Here is a 27,844-nt window from a genome sequence, read left to right on the forward strand (position 1 = left end):
TGTACACGTTCTTATCTCTCGCCTAGACTACTGTAACTGCCTCCTCTCTGGTATTCCACTAACCCGACTCTCTCCTCTACAATCTATTATGAATGCTGCAGCCAGACTCATCCATCAAATTCAAGCTCCTATGCTTTGCCTTCAAATCCCTCCACAGCTCTTGTCCCAGGAGGGATTTTGTCTCACTTCTCTTTGCAGATCCTCTCCAAGTCAGTAAGGTTTTGAGTCTGATGTTTGGCAACTCGAACCTTTATTATTATTATTATTATTATTATTATTATTATTAATAAACAGGATTTATATAGCGCCAACATATTACGCAGCGCTGTACATTAAATAGGGTTCAGCTCCCTCCACAGATTTTCTATGGGAATAAGGTCTGGAGACTTGCTAGGCCACTCCAGGACCTTCATGTGCTTCTTCTTGAGCCGCTCCTTTGTTGCCTTGGCTTTGTGTTTTGGGTCATTGTCATACAGGAATACCCATTTTCCTGTTACCTGTTTTCAGTGCCCTGGCTGAGGAAAGGAGGTGCTCACCCAAGATTTGATGGAACAAGCCCTGTCCATTGTCCCTGTGATGCGGTGAAGGTGTCTTGTCCCCTTAGCAGGAAAACACCCACAAAGCATATGGTGTCCACCTCCATGTTTGACGTGGGGATGGTGTTCTTGGGGGTCATAGGCAGTATTCCTCCTCCTCCTCCAAACATGGCGAGCTGAGTTGATGCCAAAAAGCTCAATTTTGGGCTCATCTGACCACAACACTTTCACCCAGTTCTACTCTGGATCATTCAGATGTTCATTGGCAAACTGCAGACGGGCCTGTACATGTGCTTTCTTGAGCAGGGGGACCTTACGGGCTCTGTAAGATTTCAGGCCTTCAAGGCGCAGTGTGTTAACAATTGTTTTCTTGGTGACTATGGTCCCAACTGCCCAGAGATCATTGACAAGTTCCCCCCGTGTAGTTTTGGGTATCTTCATCAACGTTCTCATGATCATTGCAATTCCACAAGGGGAGATCTTGCATGGAGCTCCAGACCGAGGGAGATTGACAGTTATTTTGTGTTTCCTAATTTGCAAATTATTGCGCCAACTGTTGTCACCTTCTCACCAAGCTGGTTGGCGATAGTCTGGCCCAGTTCAGCCTTGTGTAGGTCTACAATCTTGTCCCTGACATTCTTGGACAGCTATTTGGTCCTGGCCATGGTGACTAGTTTGGAATCTGATTTTTTGGTTTCTTCATTGGGCAGGTGTCTTTTATACAGGTACTGTAACAAGCTTGGATTAGGAGCACTCCCTTACAGAGGCTGCTCCTAATCTCAGCTCATTACCTGCATACAGGGAAGACACCTGGGAGCCTGAAATCTTGCTGGTTGATAGAGGATCACATACTTATTTCACTCATTACAATGCACATCAACCTCTGACTTTTGAGGACTGGGTTTTTGAGGGTTCTTTTGTTGTTATTCTGTCTCTCACAGCTACAATAAACCTACCATTACAATTATGGACTGGTCATTGCTTTGTCAGAGGACAAACATACAAAATGAGCAGGGGATCAAATACTTCTTTCCCTCACTGTATACTTCAAAATACTGTTTATATGCCCAACAGCACTTTTAACCTCTAATAGATGTTTTTTTTTTACAATATCTGTCTATAAAGTCTTGTCAGTTACATATGTGGCTTTTTAAAAAACATTTCAAATATGTGTTTTTTTTTGGAAACATTTCAAAACTATGTACACTCTGAATTATAATTAGCTAATGAAGGATATCATTTGAACTATAAACATTTTGTATTTTTCTTCTTTTCTCATTGTTTTAACTGCAATATTACACTTGACCACAAGAGGTCATTATTGTATTAATAAAGTTTATGGCAAGCTTAAAACTAAAAAAAAAGTTTTTACATTTTAAAGGGGTACAAAAAGATAACTACCTTTAACTGCTTCCCTGCTTACCATAGTTTACCCAAATAATCTTTAAATATTTTTATTTCTTTTTTTTTTAATTCCGGTCGATTAGATAAACGGTTTGCTCTTACATATATAGAACAAAGCGACTGATAAACATTTGGCTATTTGTCGAAAAACATCTGAAAACACACTCTTATACATCACTGGCTACTCTATTAGGTACACGTTGCTAGTAGAAGTCAGACCCAACTTTTTCCCTTTAGACTGCCATATTTCTTTGTGGTACATCATCATCATTATCATAATGAATGATACAAATCTCCTGTTAGATCACATCCCAAAAATACTGGAGTAAGATCTGGGGACAGGGGAGTGCAGTGAACTCAATGTCATGTTCAAGAAACCAATTTGAGATTATTTTAGCTTTGTGACATAGCACCTTTTCCTGCTGGAAGCAGTAATCAGTAGATGGGTGTACTGGGATGGACATGGTCAGCAACAATACTAAGGTAAGCTGGTTAGTTGGCATTAAAGGGCCCAAAGTATGCCAGGAAAATTGCCTACGTCATTACATGATCGGCCAGAATCATTGATACAAGGCTGGATGGATCCATGCTTTCATGTTGATACTGCCATATTCTAACCGTACCATCTGAAAGTCACAGCAGAGATTCATCAGACGGTTTTCCCAATATTCTCATGTCCAAATTTGGAAGGTCCATGCAGCCTCGGGTGCCATTCTTAGCTAACAGGTGTGACCTGGTGTGGTCTTTTGCGGCTGTAACCAAACTGGTACAAGATTCAACATTCAGAGATGCTATTCTGCATGTGCTTATTTGCATTGCTTTTGCCTTTCTATCACTTCTGGTCATTCTGCTATGACCTATGACATCTACAATTATCAGCCAGAGAATAGCCACTATCTTTTTTTCAAATCATTCTACAAATGGTTTGGGGTGTAAACCTCAGCTATTCAGTTTCTGAAACTCTCTGACCAGCCTGCCTGGCACCAACTATAATCACCTTTCTTGTGCTAGTTTTCAATAAAATGGACAAAGCTGATCTCAGCACCACTCACTTCCTCCTTGAGCTCGGTTGTTCTGGTGTATAGAAGCCAATAATGACTAGTGTGGGCATGGCGCTAACGCTGGAAGAGACGTTCTCAAGGCTGGTTGGATTAAATAGATGGATGGAGGGTGGGCACATCTACACATTGTGGATTTTGATAAGGTATTTGATAAAAATAGCATAACTAAAAATGTTTTAGACCTGGTCCAGTGTAGCTATTTGTAGTGCTGTTTACCTATAGGGATAGGTTAGGGGAACAATGTACCCCTGTACTTATTCCCCAGGGTGGGGAGGCCTTCAAGATTGTATATAACCACCCCCATCTGCAGACCCCCACAACACCAGGCCACATTGTAGGGAAGAGAACATCTCCCCAAAGACGGCCATTGTCACTATTGGGGGCAGGTGGGTCTGGTTTTTCAAAAACATAGTGGGCTACACATTTTTTGCCCCCTTCCTTTTTGGGAAAACCATTCCAGAAGACCATTTATGGAAAGGAGAGGGGGTACACATGATAAATGCCCCATTTAATATCCAGAAAGGTCCTATGCCTGTTGAAGGGTCTGGTTTTAATACTTTTGGGAACCTATGCTGTTTTATGTTTCTTGGTAAAAAGAAATACGTGCCAATAAAAATGGAAAACAATTGCATTATGTGAAAGAGTTATCTATTTTCGGTGTATGTGAATATGAGGATTTGATGTTAAATTATTTGGATGTGTGCAATATAGGTATGGGAAAATAATAAATTAGGATTTTTAAGATCCTATTTCCAAAAAGGGAATTTTGTTGGCTAATATTGAGTTGTGAGTAAGGAGATTGCCTCTTGTTGGTTCTATTTATTATGACAGAATCGGCAACATAACAAAAGTTGGTTGATGTTTGACCTCAAAGTGGTTTTATATTTAGTGTATCCTGTTTTATTCTGTACTTTTTTTATTACTCGTAATTTACTTTATTAAACAGGCCTTTTGGCTTCATTTCAATTAAAGGTGCCTATCATGCTTTAGCCACACCTGGTCCATGCCTGCCCACTTGACCACACTCACTGTTAAATGTAACCATTTGGCTACTTTCAAATTTTGGGAGGTAGGTACTCCAGGGTTGCATGGGTCATTGCTTGCTCATGAGCTGCCTGATGCTTCAGCTTGTGAATGGAGCCTGGACGTTATCCCATGCAGTGCAAGGCTTCTAGATATGCATTGGAAGGAATTACATCAGCTGGTCTGCTGGCTGGACAGTGAGGCTTCTATCATAGCTGTGTGGGACTGGTCTAGCCAAAAAGAAAGAGAATGCCAGCAGCTGCAAGAGTAGATAATAAACTTTCACTCCAGTTCTATCATTCCCTAGACAAACATACTTGGCCTTTTAAAGCATCCCTCTACATTATCTACATAGGTTGTAAGGTATGATATTGTTGGTATCTGTGTGAGAATTTAAACAAAAATGAAAGCTTAAATTCAAGAAGTGGAAGACTAATATAGGCTTTCTCAGTTTTAATAAATTCTGAGAACCTACAGTCTTTGATATATACAACAATGTGAAGCACAATGGATCCCCAAAGCTTTATAGGTTAGCTTAGAAGGCAGAGAATCGGATGCTTTGAAATAGTTTGTTAATTAGCTTGCTTTTTGTATTTTTTTTAAATGTTGCTGGAATCAGTATCTCAAACAAGCATTGGAAAAACAATATTTTTCAATAGAATGTAATCTATTCTGTACCTAAACGAACATTTAATACACAAACATTAAAGATTATTTGGAATGTATATGGGTTATTTAAAATGTAATTCTGATGTTTGAAACTGAAATGTATTACTCAAGGATTACGTCTCTATATCAGTTCCTAAAAACAGTTTTACTTCTGACCTCAAAAAGAATCAGGCGGTTCTTTTGTTTTTCTTGCGTGCAAGAGGATAAGCCTCACCTCTTGCATGAAAATAAAATGCATGCATCACACTTTTTGCTATGCTCTGGCATAAAAGAAACCCATGCTCACTGTCCCTGTTCTGCTGTCATGGTGCATGAAGTAGTCATTTACCAGAATATCATGTTCCTGGTTGTTGGACATACCTTGAATGTACTGTAAGTTTGTTGTATGATACTTTCTCTCAATATTGCAACCTTTAGTGCTATGCTAGCAAAATAAGGAAGATGGAACTTATTACCCTAACATTTCCTCTTGGACAATCTAGACATGCTTCTCTATTCTTCAATTCCACATCAACTAGCTCTCATGGCTTTACAATTTCTCCTCCAATATATATATAGTGTAATACAGAGGGTATTTCTGATCTTAGCAGTAGAGACAAATTCTCCCTTTTGTAGAAGATGATGGAAGTATCCCAGCATCTTTGCAAGGGGCTAACCTTTTTGGGGACTATATTGTGTCACCATATGGAACTTTTTTTAGGGGGCAGCGGAGCGCTGGGTCCGGCTGGCAACTGGGTTACTGGCCAACTTAATCCTCTTGGAATTGTTCCCCATTGTTTTAGCAGTGGAGGGGAGGTTCTGAGGGACTAGAAAATTAGATTTTAGTGCGATAATTTTCGGAGTGGAACAGGCGGTCAAGATCTTGTCTATTCAGAGCTGGTGGTATGGTTATTGCGGCATTTAGTCATGTGTTTACAGTTGAACATTTATTTGGTAGCTGAGCATATTCTGGGTGTTGATAATTCCATCGCTGACACTGGGACAGGCTTCCAATGGGACAGGTTTCGAGGACTGGCACTAGAGGCGAAGCTGATGGGATCCTGGCACAGTTGTGGCAGATTCCCCTGGAGTCATCACTGGGTTAACACGCAGGCAGTGGATTACTTTGTGTGAGTTGTTTGGAGGGTATGAACTTGGGAGGAGAGGGTGAGCCTGGTGGTGTTCTGGGTGAGGGAATATTTTGTGCATGGGTGTGTTGGACAGTCTAATCAAGATCACACAGGAAGCTGCAGCTCTGCAGATAGTAGGAAAGCCTTTACTTATGGATCACACATGGATACATACTGTATATACACAGGAAAACAGCAACAACCACACAACATGACGGAAGGAACACAAAGAAAAAGAAACAATATAGTGCAGTTTTAAAACAACATATAACATACACATTAACGAAATGAAAGTTGTCATCTAGTGTTCATTTAGCACAGGAATATTAAGAATGAATGCTGTTGCAAAGTTCGAACAGGGCGTTTGGTGGCCTCAGTTGACAGGAAAATCGCGGGCCTAGCCTTTTTGGTAAATTACAGGGTCTGAAGGATGTTACCAAGGAATTTGTATTGCGACAAGCTCTAAAAGGTTACAGGAGGGGTGGCAGGATGCTAGGCAGATGATCACATTCCAGCTTTTGGTCAATTTTCTGGAGAGTCATAGTAGGGTGTACAAGTCCGCATCTGAGGTTCATTTGCTTAGGTCGGCATTTGTGGTGGTGTTCTTTGAAGCCTTACGGATTGGTGAGTTGGTCAGCTCAGCTAGGAATAAGGTTGGGGTTGACAACGTGTGGTGTGATGGTCAGGAACTTTGTTTGTCCGACGATCCAAGAGAGATATTCAGGCTGGGGGGTTCTGGCTTTTTTTGTCCCAAAGTCAGTGGGATGCCCAGTTCAGATGGTGAGGACATTTTTAGCTGTGCTGCCTCGAAAAAGGGGCGTCCTTTTTTTATTCATGAGTACTTTGTCTTGTTTTCAATTTGTGGCAGTTTTTCAGGAATGTTTGACTGTATTAAAGACATATGACTAGGTAGGGACATTAGATTGTGAGCTCCTTTGACAGACAGTTAGTGACATGACTATGAACTGTAGGGAGCTGTGTAATATGTCAACGCTATATAAATTCTGGCTAATAATATTGGGGGGGGGCAGAAGGTCATTTTTCCCATTCATTCCTGCGGCCGCAGGAGCTGCTTGCTGGGGATTGGACGAGGGGGTTATCCGAAGAATTGAAAGGTGGGAGTCTAAAGGACCCATGTTGTATATTTGGCCTCATCCGGTCTGAGGGGTAAAGGGAGGGGTCATGGTTTGTTGGTTTGGGGAGGGGGTAATGGATAGCATGGTGGTTAAGTTGCATTGTTGATTGCTTTCTTTTAGGTGTAGGGTGCTGCCTGGTGTAGATTGTGGGGCACTGGGGAGTGATAAAGCTGCCGTCCAACCCTATGGCAGGAAGCTCAGGTTACCCAGAGAGGGGGAACGGTTAATTGGCTAGGGGTGCCTGGCATATTGTGGGTTAGGGTGGTTCCAGAGATTCACAGATTTGTCTGGCTTGATCATCTACAAGACATGGTGGTGATCCACGCTGGGGGTAATAACTTGGAGTTGAAGTCTATGAGGGAGCTGATTTATAATGTAAAATTGTTTTTTCTGAGACTAAGGGTGAGCTTTCCAGACAAAGTCATTGTATTTTCAATGCTTTCCAGGAAACTGCAGCCAGTAAGTCATAATGTTTTTCATATTGTCATAGGCTGATGGAGCTAGTTATTTAGGTTATGCGGGGTTAGGTTATTGATGAACAAGTTATGTAAATAAAGAAAATTGGTTTTGATAATATTTATTTTGTTAATAAATGGCTGTTCAGCCACTATTTTACCCCAACACTGTTTCTGTAAGGTTATTTGAGTGAAAGATCAAGAAGGAGGTGAAAATGGAAAGGCTATAATGTTTTATTTGAGTGGGGGGAGGGGGGGTATGGGGCCCCTGATCTAAGGGTTGGGTAATGTTTATCTGAATTCCTCTGAATTCCTGTAAATGGTCTGTTTTTGTTCAGACAGGCATATGAAACTGAAAGTTAATTCTTGTGTATAAATAGGGGCTGCAAAACAGCACAGGCATTCTCAAGGAACTCACAGCCAGCACAGAGGTAAGATGCTCTGATAAAATAATAGAAAAGGCTTTTCTGAATATCTTTCTTTACACTAGTCTTGCTTATTTATACTTACTTTTTGATATTATGTATATATATATATATATATATATATATATATATATATATATATATATTGTAAGCAGGCACATTCATTGGAGTCGATCTACTCTAAAGCTATATGGGCTAGCAACTTTATTTATTCAATCATGTGCATGCAAAAATTCTATTTTTTATCTTTAACTCAAATTTCACTGCTCAATTAGCAAACCAAAGGTTCACTAAGCGTAGTATGTAAGATGTAACATGAACTCAAATCAATTCTGCAACTCCTACATGAGTGCTACATATATATTTAGTGTTGCTTATATATAAAATCTAGCCCCCCTCCCCCCTAATCCCATCTGTTGAGCAAAAGGATGAACGTACCTGTATTGCAAACAAAAAGTAAGTTTTTCCACCTGGCCTTCTTTGATCGTGGTAAGTAAATAGTAGAACTTGATGGGTAAAAATGCAAATTGTTAGGTGGTAAAATCCCATATATGTATTTTAACTTTGTGTAGCTATTTGCTTGGAGTTCAAGTGAAAAGGATAATCCAAAAGAGAGAACTCATACTTTATTTAGTGAAAGAGATTGTGCAGACATGCATGACAGGAACCAGAAAGAATGTTACATTGAAGTATAAAACAGCACCCACCCCTCATCCCCATGGGTCACAGCTGTATGAAACCCTATTACATTCAGATTACCCAACCTCATAGACCCTATACACGTAGCACACCCCATCATGCACCCAACAATTTGGTACCAGGGCTTTTTCTACCTATAGGCTCTGTGGGTACTATTACAATTGGGGCCATTGTTGTCAGAAGCACAATGCACTTCCTGCAGCACTTTTTAGTCTCCCTCTCTCCCAAGGGCCACCATCCATACTAAGTAAAATACCCACCCCCGTTCCTGTATATGGTGGTCATATAGTTCTGGTGTAAGTTGATTTTGATTCAGATCTGAGCTATTCTGACTTTCTGACTTTGTAATACTGACAGGTACAGTGTGGCTCAGCCAAAATTACCATACTGTAATTTTTATTGACAGGTATATGTATATATTTATTATTGACAGGGAATTACAGAATACAAAAAACAAATGCATTTATATATAATGAGTAACCACAGAAATAGGTATTGTACATATTATGCCAAAAAAAAAAAGCACCAACAGGTCACTAGCAATTGTTGTCTCAGAAATATTTCCTGTCACATTTTTATATTTTAATTTGTAAACGAAACACCAAAAAACAATTAGAAACAAAGCTTTAACTAGGGGGGTAAACAGCCTTACAAGGCTTTTCCTTTACCAGTAGGCTCTACTACAGGGAGCGATCAGGTGAATAAGTTTAGAATGAGGCAAAAGATAATATGTTAAATACTGTCATTCTGAGACTAAATCCGGCCATAATCATGTGGACTAGGTGAAAATATAACTGAGTGAGTTGTACGGCCAGCTGTTAAGCTGCGTACACACTTGCAATTTTTGTCGTTGGAAAGGATCTTTCACGATCCTTTCCAACGACAAGGGGCTGCAAGATGCATGAACGATGCTGTACATACAGCACCGTTCATGCTCTATGGAGAGGGGAGGGGGAGAGCGACGGAGCGGCACCCTGCTGCGCGCTCTCCCCTTCCCTTTCATTACGATCGGCTGTCGTCCATCGTCCGTGGATCCGGCAGGTCGGTCGTCCGGACGATGGACGACACCGACTGTACACACGGCAGATTTTCGCCCGATAATTGGCCGATAAAAATCTGCCGTGTGTACGTAGCTTTAGTGATCAATGTCAGGACGGCATTCTCTGATCATATCAGATTGTATGCTTAAAAAGATCAATCAGCTCCTGCAATTGTATTGTTGTAAGTATGGCATCCAAGTCTTAAAAAACCTTTGGAGATGGGTGTCCATGTGTTGGAGAGCCTCAGTTTTATCACCATAAGCGATTGAAGATACTGAGTAAATTGAGAAATTGAGAGGGCATTTGGATCTAACCATTGCTTCAGAATACTCTTCTTTGCAGCTAAAAGACATAGGTGTTCAAATGTAGTAAGTGCCACTGTGTTAGTAGTCATAGTGTGGGACATAGGGGGAACCTCAGCATGAAACAGAGCAAGATGTGAATACCGGTGTCTAGTGTGACCTGAAATTCTCTTTACAAATCCAAATACTAGGTCCCAAAAAGTCATAATATCGGATCAGTCGTATTGGGCATGCTCTAGAGAGGTGATCCAGAGCGTTGAGATTGAAGGCATAATAGGCACTATGTATGATTTTTGAACTGCAGTTCCCTCCATTGATTACTCACTATACATTTGCGTACATTACTCCAACTTGCCTCTAACATATCCAGGGTATCAGGGTAGTTACATCCTAGATAGAGTGCCCATCGTTTGACAAAGGAATATGTGGTTTCCTTGCTTGTTATTTGTCCCATTAGCATCAGGTAAATATGGGAAATTGAGTGCTTTACTGAGGGATCTGCCAGTATCCTAGACACCAGAGTGTGAGTCTGAAGCCTAAACGTCTACTCTGAGATAGTAAAGGAAATGCTGTCTTGGTATAGTGTACATGACTTGGAAGATGTTAAAAGCATTATATGGTTATCCTCATCCATCAATTGAGCCAGGGATTTAACTCCTCTGTGCCCAGAATTTGTAGGCTTGGTGTGTACAACCTTGTGGAAATTCTGGGGTGGAGAAGATGGGTGCCGCTAATGTGGTTCCAATTGACAGGTATATTATGGATCACCTAAAAATACTAATTCTGAATGATGTCATATTTCATGAACACTCTGACTAGATTTCATCCAAGTCAGACATTTTTTGTTCTGAGGACCTCTACTTCCATTGTTGCAAAAGTCACATGGTCTGGCTAACCAGCAAAGAAGCAAGGTGCAATTTTTGAGTTTGCGATTGGCAACAAGAGAGCCAGGTGGAAATACAGGGTCTGAAATAGCCGGAAAGGGAGACAAGTGCAAATGATCAGGTTTCACTTGCACCTGTGTCTCTTTATGGCAAATCCTTCATTTCCACCTGGCTGCCTTGTTGGCTAACCCAAATGTTTAGACTGATGGTGAGGTTGAGGTTCAGTTACAGCTTCCTCACACAAGTGAAATAATGTCTTGGAGGATAAGGTGCATCCCTGCAGCAGTTTCATAGAGGTACAACAATCTCTTTTGGTTCCTGTCTTTTTCTAGGCCCAGTGACTTCATCATTGGGTTTCTGCATAGTAGGGGTTTGCAGGGTGTTGTACAGCTTCTTGGAAACATTGGGGCATCCTTTCTTAGTACTCCTCTCAAAAGCCCGTATCCCCATGTGCAAGTACTGCTAACTTTTAGTGGGAGGTAGGGTAATATGAAAATGTTTTGATGTATAGATGTCAGTCTAAAGTCTAGAGGGTGTTTATAGGTAAATTGTTATGCATTTTGCCCAGGAAATGCCAACAGGAGATGCTGAGATTCAACAAACGCATTGAAATCCAAGACACTAGAGATGAAAAGGATGGCTGCCTGCTAGTCAAATGCAATGTGTTTGGACATTTCCAGTCCATCAATGTGCAGATAAAACACCCCATACCTGCCATTCTGGCTTTTTATTAACATAGGAGAATCCTTAAAAATATTATTCAGGTCTTGGGGAACTCCTACTATAATTACTATATGTACAGCTCACAGTACATTATTGTAGTGGCCAGGGGGAAGAATGCTTCTTACACTGCTGAACATTGAGTAGAATTGCAGTTAAATGTCAATTGGAGCCAGTTAAGCCTGAAAGGTACAAGCTGTGCATTGCTCAAGGAACCCCAGCAACCTCTGTAGAAACAGCACTGTACCAATTCACAGGACCCATCTTGTGGCAACTGTACATGTGTGCAGAACCCTACCTGCGACAGTCCCAACATTCACATCCATATTTGCCAACTCTATGGCCTAGTACCCAAGGGATGGATTTCATTTTTGACACAATCTGATATAATTTCCAGTACAATAAATGGATCTGAACTACATCTGATAAGAATTCAGCAGCCAAAAACTTATTTTTCTGATTTTCTGTTTTCTGATTGGGCATGGACATTATAGAGATGCTGGTAAATAACAATAATATCAAGTAGAAGTGTGTTAAAATACACAAGTCATATTGTGCGTTTGAAGTTCAAATTCAGTCTGGAGCTCCTATCTATTCTGTAGTTAAACCTACTTGTTAGGGAAGTAACTAGAAAAGCTAATTGGAGAAGTCTAATTTATTCAAATAGAATACAGGTATTATGGAATTCATGGAATGTAGTAATTTTTTTTCTCAACATCAGTGATTTGCCAACCCATTTGTAGCTAGGTCTACAAATGACTGATACCTTTCAATTTTATTCCTTGATGAAATGAATAATAATTTTCATTATGTCATGGTAAGATGTAAGAGCATAGTTACTTGCAGTCAGAAGGTTGTTATAAGTTTTACCTTTGGCAAAATTTCATGTTGTAACTGTTGGAATTTTTGTAAACAGCAGACCTGCATTCTGTTCTGTTCATAACTTGAAGGTCAAGATATCAGCTGAATTCAGTGACTGGAGAATAAACAATATTGTCAAGGAGTGGAGCATACCATAAGAACAGAAAAAAGATGGCAGGTAACACATAACATGGCAATCACTATCTCTAAATAGCAGTAATCTGCATTTGTGATTGTAATGACCTAAGTTACAGAACTATAATGTCATCTTACCTTTACAGTGATTTGATGGGAAGATGAAAGCTGTGTGAATAGTGATTGGCCCTATTGTGACCCTTGACCAACAAGAGAGTGTCTTGTGTGTACCCCACACTAGCAACAGGTAAGTGGAGGTGCATAAAGAGGAATGCTGAGCAGGAGTGGTAAAATTTTCTGATGTTGCTACTAGAGAACTACTTACCAAGTTAAATACAAAAACATGGAATACTGAATAGCTGTATCGTGGTGGATTTGTGTAAATAGTCTAGTCTTTGCCCTTGTGAACATCCTACTTCCCCAACTGCAAGTTGTGGTTGTCGTTGCCCAGGTCATGGAAAGCAGCTAGTAATATACAAAATATAATACCTTAACCATTAGTGGTTTTTTTACCTGTATAGTATAGGAAGGATGTAAGGCCAAAATGACCTAGTAATGCTAACAAACTGATTGGTTGAGATCAGTGTATAATTGTGAACTACAGATATTGTAGAATTCAGTGCCGATCCCGACTATTTCAAGATATGCTTAATTAAATGCCAGCTTTTCTACCTGCCTGGTTCTTTTCAGTTAGTGGATATGATAATGGGCACTCTTTGGGGTCAACAGAGTTGTGTGTTCTTGCTGTTGGAACTTTTGCTGTTTTGGACCATTGTACGCATCCAATAAAGATAAGTACTAACTTTTAACTAAGCAGCACCTGGGTGTTTTGTGTTGTTCTTTAACAAGTACTTCTACCTTATTACAGGCCCATCCTGTCTATGTATGTTATAATGCTAAGCACTATTATATGCTTCAACATGTGCACAAAGGGTGTGAATAGGTCCTTAGGTCTGTTGCTGATACTGTTAATATTTTGCACTAGATCAATTTTACAATTATGTTTTTAGAACAAACAAGACATTGCTCACCAAGTTAGGGTCTGCAATAATACACATTTCATATTATTGTCAAACCTACTTTGATTAAATAGGACAAAATAATGAAAAATACAGCTTTTTTGGCAATAATGATGAAAATAATTTTTACTAAAATCACAAAAGGAGAATTCTTGAAACAATCCCCATCTTAACATAGTCCTTTTCTAGAGGTAGCTTAAAGAAGATAATATTTGTATATCACATATCAACATTTATAAGTTTTGTTTCCTTTCCCAACAAGTTTTAGCTCTATGGCTTCCTCAGGGGATTCAGAGACTTAAGCTAGTTTAGCAAGAAATACATACAACAAAACAGTGTTACATGTATATACAAGTCTAAAATTTACCGAATTAGTGTATTTAATAAAAATCTGGTATATCTATTCAATAGTAAGGAGAATTATGAAAGTGTTTTGTAGACTCACTTTATTGTTTCATGGTTGCTGATCATGTGGAATGACATCTAGGAGTTAGTATGTTCTGTAAATGAGTACAGGAATATAAGGTGGCTGGGTATATTTCACCCTTGTATTGCTCAGCTGGAGGGAGAAAGGTATCAGTAAGTATAAACTCAAATCACCTGGTTGTAAATTTAATATAATAACAGAGTTTGACACTTACTTGAATGGTGGGCTATATTAGTTATTATTACGGCTCTTGAATATGGTGTATAGTACTTGGGGGGAAAAAATATACAGATCCCCCAGGTTATAGTGGTACTATGACCTGAAAAGTAATAAAAATGATCTAATAGTAGTTGATAAGAAAGATAATAAAGATAGGAGATGTAGCTAGAGATTCACTTACTAGGACATTAAAGTGGAGGTAAATATTAACGTATTGTTGCAGTTTTGTATACACTGATAATGCCTGTAAAAAAAGAGTATAAACATATACTGTACACTAACTGTACTTTTGAATGTAAAAAATAAAAAAAATATACTAGTTTTGAATACTTACAGCAAGTGTAGTATAGATCTTAGAGTGAGAAGTTCCAAGAGGAATTTTTGCTTAGAAAAAAGAAAAGGTCTCTTCAGGATGTAGTATTCTAAATGTAAGTAATGAGAAAAAATGTAAAAAACTCATGTAATAACAAAATCATTTGTATTCAATAGCACTCTTCGGATATGGGCATTTTCTTACTAGAACCGTTGGTGGATAATGGGAAGAATGAAGTACCTGAAAAGGACTGGTCTGCCTTCATTCTGCCCTTATAAGGGGTAAAAACGGCATTTTAGCCGATAAACCATGCATGCGCCAAAGATCACACATGCGTGGTGCTTGATTAAAAGTCAATTATAGATTATCTTCTGCCCATCTATGGGTGATTACGTGACTGTTTTACAGCGCGTGCGTCAATGATTTGCATATTGTTCTCATATGAGGAGGGAAGTATCGTTACAGATGCCTCCGATCTGGCAAGTCCTAGGCAACGAATGTATTCCGATGCTCAAACGGTAGGGGCTGATTTCCAGGTGGGGGTCAGGTATAGCTCAACCAAAGGCGCCTGTAATGGAGGGCGCCCCCGTTCCTCGTAAGGTGGGGGTGACGGGTGGGTGTAATAGGTAGTTATGTGTGTAATGATTGCGAACAAATGTAAACTCAAAATTTTACATAATTCATAAATTCATTATATAATAATGAAATATAGACTGAATGCATTTAATACCAATGCAAGACAAATACCGTAAAGTAAGTGACATAAATAGATGTATATACCAAGGTTATTACATATACAATTAATTCAATACTGAATTTGTACAGAACAATTCCAATACACATATTTGTCAATAAAGTAACATACATAAACATGTAATACATATAATATATAAAGTCATGTTCAAATAGTAAAATAAATAATTATGAACAATGTATACAATAAGTTATATAATGTTACAGATCATGTAAAATAGGAATTTTGGTTGATATGGTACTTCTAATTACAGTCTGAAATGTGTGATGGTACATCGATATTGACCTCTTAAGTTTTAGTCGGTGCTTGAGGATTTTCGGTTAGAGGAACAGTCAATATGATGTTGTATTCTGTGTATGTTATTGTTGTGGGTTTGATTGTTTGTTGTTCCCTCAAACACTGACATTGTGTGCACTTTCCACATTTGTACATCCTGGTGATGGTTTGGGTAAATCACTAAGAGGGTCATTATTATAGTGGCTGAAAACCAGGGAGTCTTTGAGAAATGGGGTCTTCCTAAATGTCATACAAGATTGTGGTTGTAAGAATTTGGAAGTTTTAGGGTCTTTTAAGTAATTTTTTACTGTAGCCTCCTAAGATTAATCTATCTATCAGGGCTGTACCTTTGGGAGAGAGTAAAAGGTTGGAATGATGGGATGTTTTGTTTAAAATTACCCTCTCATTTTCTGGTCAATTGTGGCCTTTAGTAGTGCATCAATTATAATGGAATAATATTGACTATAAATGGAGTCAATCACACTCCCAGAGACCTTCTCATACCCCTCTGTGTTGTGGAGAATTTTGAAGCAGATTTGTTTGTATTGGTTTCTTATCAAAATAACTATGTTCCCTCCTTTATCGAAGTGTTTTATCAAGAAGTCTTTTTCCTTCTGAGGTTGTTCAATGCTGTGTGAAATTTGGGGTCTAGGTTTTCTACAGACTAATTGGTGTTAAGTTTCATATTTCTTATATCGTTAATGATAAGATTGGAAAAACTCTGAATATGAGGATATTGGGTGAATTGTGGGAAGAAAGTTGATTTTGGACACCTGGATGGGATTGAAGTTTTTGGACCTTCTTCCTTGGAGATCCTGGGAATGTGGGTTGTTTGTTTCTCATATTCTTCATTTTAAGAGCTTTAAAATATTGGGTGTTAAAGTTCCACATTCTGGTGGTGGTTGGAATTGTCAGCGGGATTGTGTTCTGTCATTCATGACTTTTAAGGTCAGATTTCCGGCAAAAAGGTGTATGTCCTTCACTAGTTCAAATGTATCTAAGTTGGAAAGTGGACAAAATGATAATCCCACTTAAGGTAAATACTGTTTTTCTTCTGTGAGGGTATATGAAGATCGGTTAATCACCTCTAGTTCCAGTCCTCTAGGGATAACATCCGAAGATAGGTGTCCATTGGGCCCTTTATCTGTGTTGGTGATGGGAGAGGTGGAGGGTGTAGATCTGAAAAAGATTTATTGGTCTTGGGTATGGCTCCCAAATTTTTTTGGGGGTAAAAAATCTGGTGAGAGGATAGGGGGGTCTGAGGAGGATGGCGAGAGAACTAGGCTGTCAATGGGTAATAAAAAATCCTTTGTGGTGGATATGGATGTGTTCGGTAGTGTAGTTATAATCAGAGGTCAAAGGGAATGATGATGGTTGTATATTATTGGGGTGGGTAATCTAATACGGGTAGTCTCCGAGTTAAGGACATCCGACATATGGGTGACTCCTAGATATGAACAGGGCTTCCCTGCTCACTCATGTGCAGGACAGAAGCTTGATGGGGGGGGGTTGCATGACTTGGAGAAGAAATCTTTTGCTAAACACAGCTGAGGTTGTGGATGATCTTAAGAGCTGAGATGATCTGTAACATCTTGTAACTCTTTAATGTCCAAAACATACAATGCAGTTGTTTATGTTTGCATATCAAATCACAGCTTGCTCCAGAAGTTAATGAATGTCAAGGCTCCATAACGTTTCTTTTGCTTTGTTTGTGATTAACTCACAGTTAGGATTTTATACAGTAACTGACACCATGCTACCTAATATTATGTTGAAACAAACATCTGTCCTAATTGCATTTTAATAAAATTATGTAACTATTCCAAATTACATACAAAATCAACTTAAGAACAAACCTACAGTCCCTATCTCATATGTAACCCAGGGACTACCTGTCACTGGTGAAGTGAATGATGGTCTCCATTTGAGGTGGTCCATGATGGTTGGGCTGGGGTCACTTTTTTAGGCGTCTTGCCCCGATGAATGTTGGGTATTGGGGTTGTGGAGATGTGGGGGTGTTGGGGGGAAGATAAATGTGACGGGTGTGTTGGTTGGGGGGCTGTTGTGTGGGGGAGGTGATTAGGGGGAGGAGATGGATTGGGGGTGGTGGTTGAGGACCAGTGGGTAGGTCATTTGACGGTGGAGACAATTCAAAGAGAGTAGAAAGCAAGGTTATTTGCACAAAACAAAATCTTATATTGAATATATCAAATGATAGTACATCAGTTCACAAGTATTGATTGTATTGAATTGATGTACTATCATTTGATATATTCAATATAAGATTTTGTTTTGTGCAAAAAACCTTGCTTTCTTCTCTCTTTGAATTGTCTTTTGTCTGATATCAAGGGTTAGCACACAGTTTGCAAAAGAACCTATGTACTTAGAGCTCTCCACCAAAATAATTATTCATTAGCTTTGTACATTTGACGGTGGAGAATTCCCATTTGTATGCTTTGTGTTTAGTAAAGGCCTATTTTTCCTCTCGGAATGTATTTTCCTTTTTTGTTGAAGATGTTTGTATTCAATTTTCCAAGGTGGGATTTAAGGATAGTGTATTTATCCTTAAAGGATGCCTAATTGATAATCTGTAAGTTTTTTTAATTATGTTCTTGTTGCTTGTAAAACCCATACTAAGGCTAAGTCCAAACTAGAAGTAAAAGCGGTTTTACTTGATTGGTTGGAAGTGGCAGCAATATTGCCACAAAGTTTTTGGATGCTACATGTTGTATTCAGAGACATTATTAGAAAAACATATTAGAGTTTTCCTCTATCAATTTTATAACGATTAATATAGGAGTATGGAATACCTTGTCTCCCAAGGAAAACAGTGCAAAGCTGTCTAAGAGGTAGACATAGCCTTAGAGAAGTGAGCCCTTGGATCCTCAGAAACTGGAGCTACTGTTTATATGGGCTTTCCGCATTTAACTTATCTTGCTTATCTTTCCCAAAATTGTGAAAAATTACAAAGTGTCTTTTTTGATATAACAAAATTTTAGGTTTTAACACCACCTTGTCCAGGACAGATAGGGCTTCCTGCACACTCTCTAAGAACCATCTAGCAGATGAGATGGCTACTAAGAAAGATAGTCTTTAATGTCAGACTCCAAGTGAATACTGCCTCCAGTGGGTGAAATAGACTGCAGGTCAGAGAATCTAATGCTTCCCTTTCACTTGAGAAAACAATGCTATTTTGGACGTCTGGTATGCATACAGAGCTTGATAATCTCAATTGTTTGGCCCATCTCATATTTGTGATACCTGACAGATTTTTGTTTTTTTTTTTACAGTAAAGGTCAGGCATTCGCAGAAGGGGCAGTCAGGAGCCCCCTGAGATATGTGACATATGTATCCAAAGAGGCTGCAGGTTTCCTATTCAGTCTGTACTTTTCAGTAAAGAAAGAAGGCAAGGGGTCTCCCCTTCAAATAAAAGAAAAATATTTTTTTCTTTATGTAAAAGTGTTAGTCACCCTTTTTTTTACAGTGAAAAATGTGGTGATAGGTCTGCTTTTCTTTTCAGCAACTTTGTCTCAACTTGCCAAAAACTGATCTGTGAAAGTGGAATTCATACATAGAGTATGCACCTGTAATAGGCTGGATTTTTCTGCACAGCCCATATTTCAATGTCCAGGACACCTGCCTAATATGCCTTGTGTTTGTACATTGCTATAGTCAAGATGACCTACGGCTCTGCAGGGACCCCTGTAAAGTGGAAGCCTGTGGACCTCCCTTAAACTAGTGGGCCAAAACAGAGGTCCTGCTTGACACTAATGTGTGGACCTGACAGGGAAAAATTTTGTTCCTAGAAACATTCCTGGTTTTAAACATTGTACATCTGCTGTATAAACCCTTTTGGTATTATTGTAAGCCTACAACACTGATGTGAGGGAATAGGTATTGCTCCTTGAATTGGTGCATTAGTGGTGGAATTGAGAATTCAGCATTAGTGGAATTGAGCATTAGTGGTGGAAGTAGAAAGGCCCATCCAACTGTTCAGATAGTAGGGACCTCTTTTTTTAAAGTAGCAGTATAGCTGTGCCCCAAACTTACCATTTCTTACCATTTATTAAGTCCTGCAGTCAGTCCTGGGATTTTGAAACTGGCAAAGCCTAAACCCTAAATATGTGAATAATTGAGTGCAGGACACATGGCTGACACAAAATTGAGCTTTTCTTAGATGCACAATGAGCCTAACCAATATGAATATGGCAGGCAACAATGGTCATTGTAATATCTGCTTCCTGTCATAATTAGACCACATAAAACTAGTTATACTAACATATACAGTACAATTTTGTTATTGTTTATATTTTGTGTATTGGTTTTCTAATTCATTTTTTTTATTGACTCTACAGTGATGTCAAGCCAGGAATCGAATGATTGTTCTGCCAATACTGAGCTTGCCGATAAACTTAAAGAGACTGGTCTGGATCGTGAATACTGGCTTTCCATCATTGAAGAATGTTTGGGAATAAGAAATATTACGTCCTTAAAGTATATAAGGCCTGAAGACTGCTCAGTGCTAGAGAATAAGGTTCGATATCCCTGGGAAAAGAGGGCAATTCATAAATTGTTTAACATACCTGATAACAGTGTAAATATCACTGAAGTGCAAGAGAAGAGAAATCATTTATTAAAGAAAAAAAATGAAAAAGCACATAAGCTAATAGCAGAGTTAAAAACATTTAGTTCTGAAGGAAAAAATCGACATGATGAGATTGTTAAAGAACACGAAAAAGAAATGTGGAATATCCTGGAAGTTCCTGATAAATACTCGGAACTACCTGACAAATCATTGTTGGATCTGATTAATAACTTTGAAAAGCAGATCAACCTCAGAGATGAATCATTTATAAAAAAGGAAAACCTAATTGATGAAGAACTCATTCAATATGCTTCTGGGAGCCTTGCCCTTGAGGGAATTTACAAAACCAAAAACATAGAAGATGTGTTTAAGAAACGTGAACCACTTGTGTGTATTCCAGAGGGCTTTAAAGTTGTTGGACCTGAACACTGTCCTGTTTTTGAGCAAAGAGAATTTACTTCTCAGAAAGAAGAATCCAATTTTCATAGAACAGTTGAAAAAGTTGGGCTCAGTTTGAGTAGTTCTGTTAGTGCAGGTTTCCTGGGATTTGGTCTAAAAAGTAGTTGTAACTATAGCAATGATTCAGTATCTGACCACACAAGCAAGCAGTCAGTTCAGCACACTTATGTTTGCACCACCAGATATAATTACATCCCTTTAGCATCCTGCTATTTCAGAAAGGATCAGCTGAGACTTTCCCCCTCTGCACTAAAAGCATTGCGGGAGATAGAAAAGTTAATAACTATTGATTCGCTAATGACTATAGACTCACCAATCTTATCAATAAAATGTTCAGAATTTTTCCAGAGGTTTGGATCACATATTAATCTGGGTCCTATACATTTTGGTGGGATATTCTGGTGGAAGGCATCCATGGAAGGAATAGACAGCAGTAAGATGGAAGAAGCAAAAAAGATGACATCTGAAGCACTGAATGTCTATGTGGGTGCTAGTTATGCCGGATTTGGAGGAGAAATTGACAGTAAAACAACAAATACACAGGGATCTGTGCACAATTCAAAAATATCCAACCTTCACAAAGAGGTTAATTTGTTTGTTACTAAAACTGGAGGTCCACCGGAGGCTGATTCTCTCCCACAGTGGAAAGCTGGTCTGGTAACCAGTAACAAAACATGGAGTGTGATTGATCGTGGATTTCAGCTGGTACCAGTATGGAAGATTATTGTGGACAATCACAAGGAGGAATTCACAGATCATTTAAAACTTGCTTCTTGTTTGACTGATCATTACAGATTACAGTCTGGTCTGACTACCGAAATGATGGTTGGAGAAAATCTACTAACTGCTTTTGAAAAAGCAAATTTGTTCCTCCAGGATGTAGAGTTTTGGAATGTGAGTAATGCAGTAAAACACTTAGAGGACTTAAATAATTTTAAACAGGAACTCTCCAAAACAACAGGAAGTTATAGTGCTTGGAAAAATATTTGTCTATCAAATACAAACCTGCAAGCATTTTTAGCAGATATTGTTAAGAATTACAAAGAACATTCTACAGAAGACACAAATCTTGTGAAAACTTTACTGAAACGTTTAGTTGATGTACACATTTATTCAGTTGAAAACTTTCCCAGTGCTTCACTAATTATGAGCTGGCTATATGAATCTGACAAGGATGAACCTAACAACATTTCTATTTCTGATTTTGAAGAGCTTATTTGTATTTTACAAAATTCTATGGATGAAGTTCTGCAGGATACCCTCGACATTAACTCATCTGAAAATGATCAACTTCAAGCAAAGATTAAAGCTACAATAAATGTTAGTATTTCACTTTATTCTCTTCTGAACTTTTTTAGGAAAACCAAACAAACAGACACAGAATTACTGATACTCTGTGTTGCAAACAGTTCTGGGTACTGTATTCAAAACTACAATTTCCAAAGTCTTTTGGAATACAAAGACATTGAATTTCTAAGAAATCAGTTGAAAAAAACCTATGAGGAGTACAGAAATATCAGGGATCAGAACACTGCCAGGGCTCAGGCATTTGTCCTGTACACAGGTCTGACTTCTGTAGGAGAGTCCAAAGAAATGACCTTGGAACAGAAAAAAGAACGTCTACATTTTATGAAGAAACATATGGAAGGCACTTTTTCTCCTGATATTGATAAGATAATTGAACAATATTCAGAACATTGTGACTACTACAAATTAGAAGAGAACCTCAAAGCATACAGCTGTGACGAATTGTCAAACATTGAATTAAAAAAAAATGAAATTGCTAGCGAATTGAAAAAAATATGCAAAAACAAAAAACCATCTACTAACACTGATGTAGCAACTGATTATAACAGTATGGACAAAGACCTTTTACAACTACTAACAAGACTAAACCTTGAGAAATATTACCCACAAAAAATGAAGACAGCAGATTTTCATAAGATTTGTCAAGCATCCTTGTTTCAAGAACATATTTCTGAAGAAAAACAAGTTCCTCTCCATTTCCTACAAAAACTACTTATGTTGGACTATCAAGCAAGATATGTACAGTGTGAATTTACCAATGAACCTGTCCATGTAACCAAGAAAATTATTCAAAAAGAAAACATGGACACAACTGATTTTTTAGAACAATTTCTAGACGATGATGAGGAAGATTTGGAAGAGCAAAATTCAACCAGCATTCAATGTATTCACCCAATGGATGTCCAAATGGCAATTTTCCATTGTGCTAATGATTTTATGAGGCAATATCTTTACACAAAACTTTCATTTTGTCAGTTTGCTCTACCACTTTTGGTTACTCTTCCCAGTACAAATTCTATACAGTTTCCACTTTGGTCTTTTCAGAATATTAAAAAAAAGTGGAAAAATAGTAGTGGCAAACCTCATGATGAGTTTATTAAGAAAACAAAGACTCCCATTGTGTCCTTCATGCGTCTTGGCCCATCATCTTTCTCTAAATCACAACTAATGAACTGGGTGATTAGTAAACAAAGACATAACATATTCTATCATAGGCATTGCAAGGGTAGCACAAATAATGCTTTCCTTATGAATGGAGTCGCAGAGATTGCCTGGTATTGTCCAGGTGGGAAGGAGGACGATACATTTGATGACTGCATTGCATTCACCAATCTTCATGGGGATGCCAGAGAACATGAGCAACAAGTGAAATTCTTAGAAGATTTTTCCTCGGTCATTGTTGTTTTATTTACTGAGCAAGACATAAAGGATAAGAAAGGTAGGGAGCTATTGCAACAATTGCTAAAATCATCAAAATCACTAATCTGCCTCTGTGCAGACAAGGAAAAGTGTCAACCAACTAATGGATCAAAAGTTAAAATTGGAATAAAAAACAGAAATGAGGCAGATATGTTACAAAACATATCAAAAACAATACAATCTTTGCTGGCTACTTCACAGGAAAGACATTCACTTGACAATTGTGTCACTATTGCCAGGAAATATGGATTTGTAGTGGATGAAGACAAAGAACAGTGCAGGCAGGGAAAAGCTAAAGCAGAGATTTTAGTGTCATTGTTAAAAGAAAAAGAGTTAGCCACCATGAAAGAAGCATTTCTTCCATTACAAGGAGATCTCTGGTACAAATGGTGCAAGAAAGATAAAGAAGTTACTCGACTGAAGCAAAACAGTAACATGAGTATTGAGCAACAGCGGAGCAAGATTGAGTATCAAAAAAAGGCAATAAGGGATCAACAACTTGACAGAGCTTTTCCCCTCAATGACTTCATGAGATCTTTTCTGGAGATTCTACATTCCGACAGTCTAGGCTCAAAAATGTATTTCCTCAGATGGTTTAACATGTATTTAGATGACCTTTCTTTAAAAGAACTTTCAGTGCTCTATGAGAAATACCACAATATTTGGTCAAAAATAAAGGAGGAAAAGGAAAAAAAAAAAAAGAATGACAAGACTATTCAAGAAATGGAGAGCGAGTTGGAGAAATTATCAGTCGTAATTGAAGTTTCAACATTTGGACTTGAACACATTCTAAGAGAAATTGGACAAATTTATGAAGCTTTAGAAACTTTTCCAAAAAAAGATGAAAGTTTTTTTACATTGCCAAAATTTGCTGCTAATCTCATGGTTTCAGGCTATCCACTTGAGTTGATGGATGGTGATGCTGCACATGTACCAATGAGATGGATTGGAGCCATTCTGGATGAGCTGATTGAAATATTAGGAGACAAAAAGCTGTATGTACTCTCTGTATTGGGTGTACAAAGTACTGGAAAATCAACTTTACTCAATGCTATGTTTGGACTTCAGTTTGCAGTAAGCGCTGGTAGATGTACTAGAGGAGCATTTATGCAGCTTATAGAGGTTGATGAAGCACTCAGGCAGGAAATGAACTTTGACTATGTGCTTGTCATAGATACAGAAGGACTGAAAGCTGTAGAACTCTCCAAAAAAACTTCACTTAACCATGACAATGAACTGGCTACTTTTGTCATAGGTCTGGGTAATCTCACATTAATCAACATTTTTGGGGAAAATCCTTCTGATATGCAAGACATTCTACAGATTGCTGTTCAGGCATTTTTGAGGATGAAGAAAGTTAAGCTACAACCTAGCTGTCTATTTGTTCATCAAAATGTTGGGGAAATAACAGCCAAAGAGAAAAACCTGGAGGGAAGAAGACGTTTCCAAGAGAAACTGGATGAAATGACAATGTGTGCTGCACAGCAAGAGGAATCTGATGTGACATGTTTCAGTGAGGTCATCAAATTTGATGTGAACACACATATCCATTATTTTTCCCATCTCTGGGAAGGTGATCCTCCCATGGCCCCCCCAAATCCGAGCTACAGTCAGAACGTGCAAATGCTAAGACAGATCATACTTAATTCCGGAAGAAACGAAGGGCGACACAATATTTTAAATATCTCTACATTCAAAACTCGAGTACAAGATTTGTGGAATGCATTGCTTAATGAGAATTTTGTTTTCAGCTTCAAAAATTCCCTTGAGATCGCTGCATACAACAAAGTGGAAATAAAATATAGTCAGTGGACATGGAAATTAAGGGAACATATGTTGACCCTTCAAAGAAAAATCAATAACCAGATTTACAAGAATGAAATAAACCAGGTTGATAGGATGTCTTTGAAAAAGGATTTTGAAGACATTTGCAACACCGTTCTGAAAGAACTGAAGGCATTTTTTGACGATGAAAAGGACCGTGAGATATTAGTTCAATGGAAAGTTCATATTCAAAAAAGAGTGAGTGATGTCAAAGAGGAGCTGATAGAGGAAATATATAAAAAATCCAATGAATTAATTAGGTCAAAAGAAAACAGTAAAACTATAAACAAAATGAGTGAAAACTATGAAGATGAAATGTTGAATGAAAGCAGAAAACTGGCTCTTTCTTTACAGGGAAAAAACTTCACTGAAAATGAACTGAATGAGAAATTCAACAAAATGTGGAATTCTCTGATCACTAAAGTAACCAAAGAAAAATTTACTCCTGAACCACCAAAAATAGTCTGTCATTTAGAGAATGTGTTTCTTGAACGGTTCAAAAATGAACCTAATATTGCTGATACGATCAACAGTTCTTCCCAATGGAGTAACCTAATACAGGAATTCTCCCAGTACATTAAAAGAAAAAAGAAGTGGTATGAGTTTTCCGAGAAGCTTTCTGATCATGATAAGTATGCCATACAAGAAACAACAGAGCTTCTAAAAAAGAGGTTGAATAAATATGTAGAAGAAAAGCAGCAGGAAAAACTGGATTACCAGAGTGTTTACTTTCATGAACTTGTGAATATGATATCGTCTGAAATAAACACAAGATTAGCTACATTTAAATTCAAAAAGGAGTTTGCATTGTATGCATCACTGTTCTATTGTCAGAAAGCAGTCTGCCCATTTGCCAAAATTTCAGAAGCTTTTAGAAAAGCAAATGATCCTGTTGTCCACCTGGAAGGTAAGAGAAATGAATTATTAGAAAGTTTTAAAATTTCTTGTGAGGGAAAAAAACAAATTGCATCACTGGCAGATTTCCTTTGTAGGAAGTTGGAAGATGCCATTCGGCAAGGAGTCTATGACAAATCTGCAATATACTTAGCTGGACAGTTACAGAGTAACCATCAGGCCTTGAATGGTAACAGATCCAAACTGGAGTTCTGTGTACTCAAGTCATTGGCAGAGAAGCAAAATTTTAATTATTATCGAGTTTATATCCAGGATCCCAAAGAAGCAGTTAGTGTATTCATCAGAGAGTGTGCTGACCAATATTGTAAAGAGAAGGTAAACATGCCAGACATTCTACACATTACCCTGGATGATTTCTATAATGCTACTTTAAAGGCCATCAAGACATCAACTACACGAGTCAAAGACAAACAGGGTGATATCAGTGAATGGCTTAAAGTTTTCTGTTCTTCTCTCAGTGATGTGAAGCTGTCCAGTGATGATCTCAAGAGTGTAAAATATCAAAATATAACTGACATTGATTTTCTGAAGGAGGCAATGACACAGGCTCTGGAAACTGTGGTGAAAAAACTGAAAGATTCCTTTTCCAGATGTGATCATACCCATCTTGTGAAAATGGTCCATAAAAACCTATTCAATCAGTTTTCTGCCTGGTGCTGGAAGCAGTGTCCTTTCTGTAGTGCTATATGTACAAATACTATTTCTGGGCATGATGGATTGCACAGTGTTAAATTCCATCGTCCTAAAGCTATGAACGGATGGAGCTGGCACAATACAGATCACTTTTCTATAGAAATCTGTTCAAGTTCTGTAGGCAGTGATTTGCAGTTTTACCTGGGTGACAAACTATTTGCTTACAGAAAATACAGCGATGCTGGTGATCCCTATAATACCTGGTCTATTACTCCTGACAATTCATCATTATTATACTGGAAATGGGTGACTTACTTTTTCCAAAGTGACTTTGAAAGACTATATAAATTAAGATTTACAGGCCAGGGGTCAATTCCACGTGAGTGGGCTCATATAACAAAACAGGCAGCAATTGATGAACTTGAAAAAAATATGTAAACTTCTACCGTCAGAATACCTTGATTGGTAAATGGACATTCATGGGAAAATGCATGTGCCATAACTTAGATGTGGCCTGTGGGATAATTGGAAGACATTTGCAAGGCTGAATATCTACTTCTGTGCAGATTGACACCTACAAATGATGATTCCAACTCTCTATTATTTCCATACAGCTCTATGTGTAATCCCTTACAAAATATGTCAAGGCAAAAAGATGTTTTGGCACGAAGATAATGTAATTAACTAAAGCTATGTGGAAATATATTATATACTATCTGTTTTCCTTGGTTAAATCAATATATGCCAGAATAATACAACATGCAAATAAACACCCTACAGAATAATCACATCTGTTATTTCTCTCTTTGTTTAAAGAATATTCTTCTTTTCTGGGGATTTCCTGTTGTCAGAATTGTTTATGGTGAAAGCCTAACAAAAAATTTAGAGCTTTCCATTACTGACGAACTGTAGAAAATGTTGGTTTTTTGGTTGACTCCGTGGTGAATTTAGGTGGAGTCCTAAATTACTCCTTAAAATATCATCAGGACATCCATATTCAGTTTAGGTGGAACCAAGAAACACCACAAAGTTAACTATCACACAGGTCCAGGAACCAACAAGTTTCTTACCAATCTAGGTGACACATAATTATATTCTAACATATTGCTACACCAACAATATCTTATCTTGTAGCACTATAAATCGAAGCACAACAGATTTGCTAATATATTACAGAACACAGTATACAAGCATAGATAGACAAAAGCAGTAAACTTAAAAAATCTTTGCCTCT

General features: G+C 38.1%; 1 protein-coding gene across 2 annotated transcripts; it reads left to right on the forward strand.

The window, feature by feature from the left end:
* Nucleotides 1–7,783: 7,783 nt before the first annotated feature.
* LOC140337233 (interferon-induced very large GTPase 1-like) lies at nucleotides 7,784–27,398 on the forward strand. Of its 2 annotated transcripts, XM_072420861.1 has the most exons (3): nucleotides 12,359–12,502; nucleotides 12,606–12,706; nucleotides 19,823–27,398. In XM_072420861.1, exon 3 carries the CDS (start codon nucleotides 19,825–19,827, stop codon nucleotides 27,046–27,048), a length of 7,224 nt encoding a protein of 2,407 aa, XP_072276962.1. In that variant the 5' UTR covers nucleotides 12,359–12,502; nucleotides 12,606–12,706; nucleotides 19,823–19,824; the 3' UTR covers nucleotides 27,049–27,398. The 2 variants fall into 2 exon arrangements, with proteins under 2 accessions (XP_072276963.1, XP_072276962.1); XM_072420862.1 differs by lacking the exons at nucleotides 12,359–12,502; nucleotides 12,606–12,706 and adding an exon at nucleotides 7,784–7,824.
* The last annotated feature ends 446 nt before the right edge of the window (nucleotides 27,399–27,844 follow it).

This window comes from Pyxicephalus adspersus, chromosome 8 (assembly GCF_032062135.1).
Source record: "Pyxicephalus adspersus chromosome 8, UCB_Pads_2.0, whole genome shotgun sequence".
Classification (NCBI taxonomy): Eukaryota; Metazoa; Chordata; class Amphibia; order Anura; family Pyxicephalidae; genus Pyxicephalus; species Pyxicephalus adspersus.

What these genes read in the sequence shown, in the direction of transcription:
- LOC140337233 (XM_072420862.1), top strand. Translation starts at nt 19,825, where the DNA reads ATGTCAAGCCAGGAATCGAATGATTGTTCTGCCAATACTGAGCTTGCC.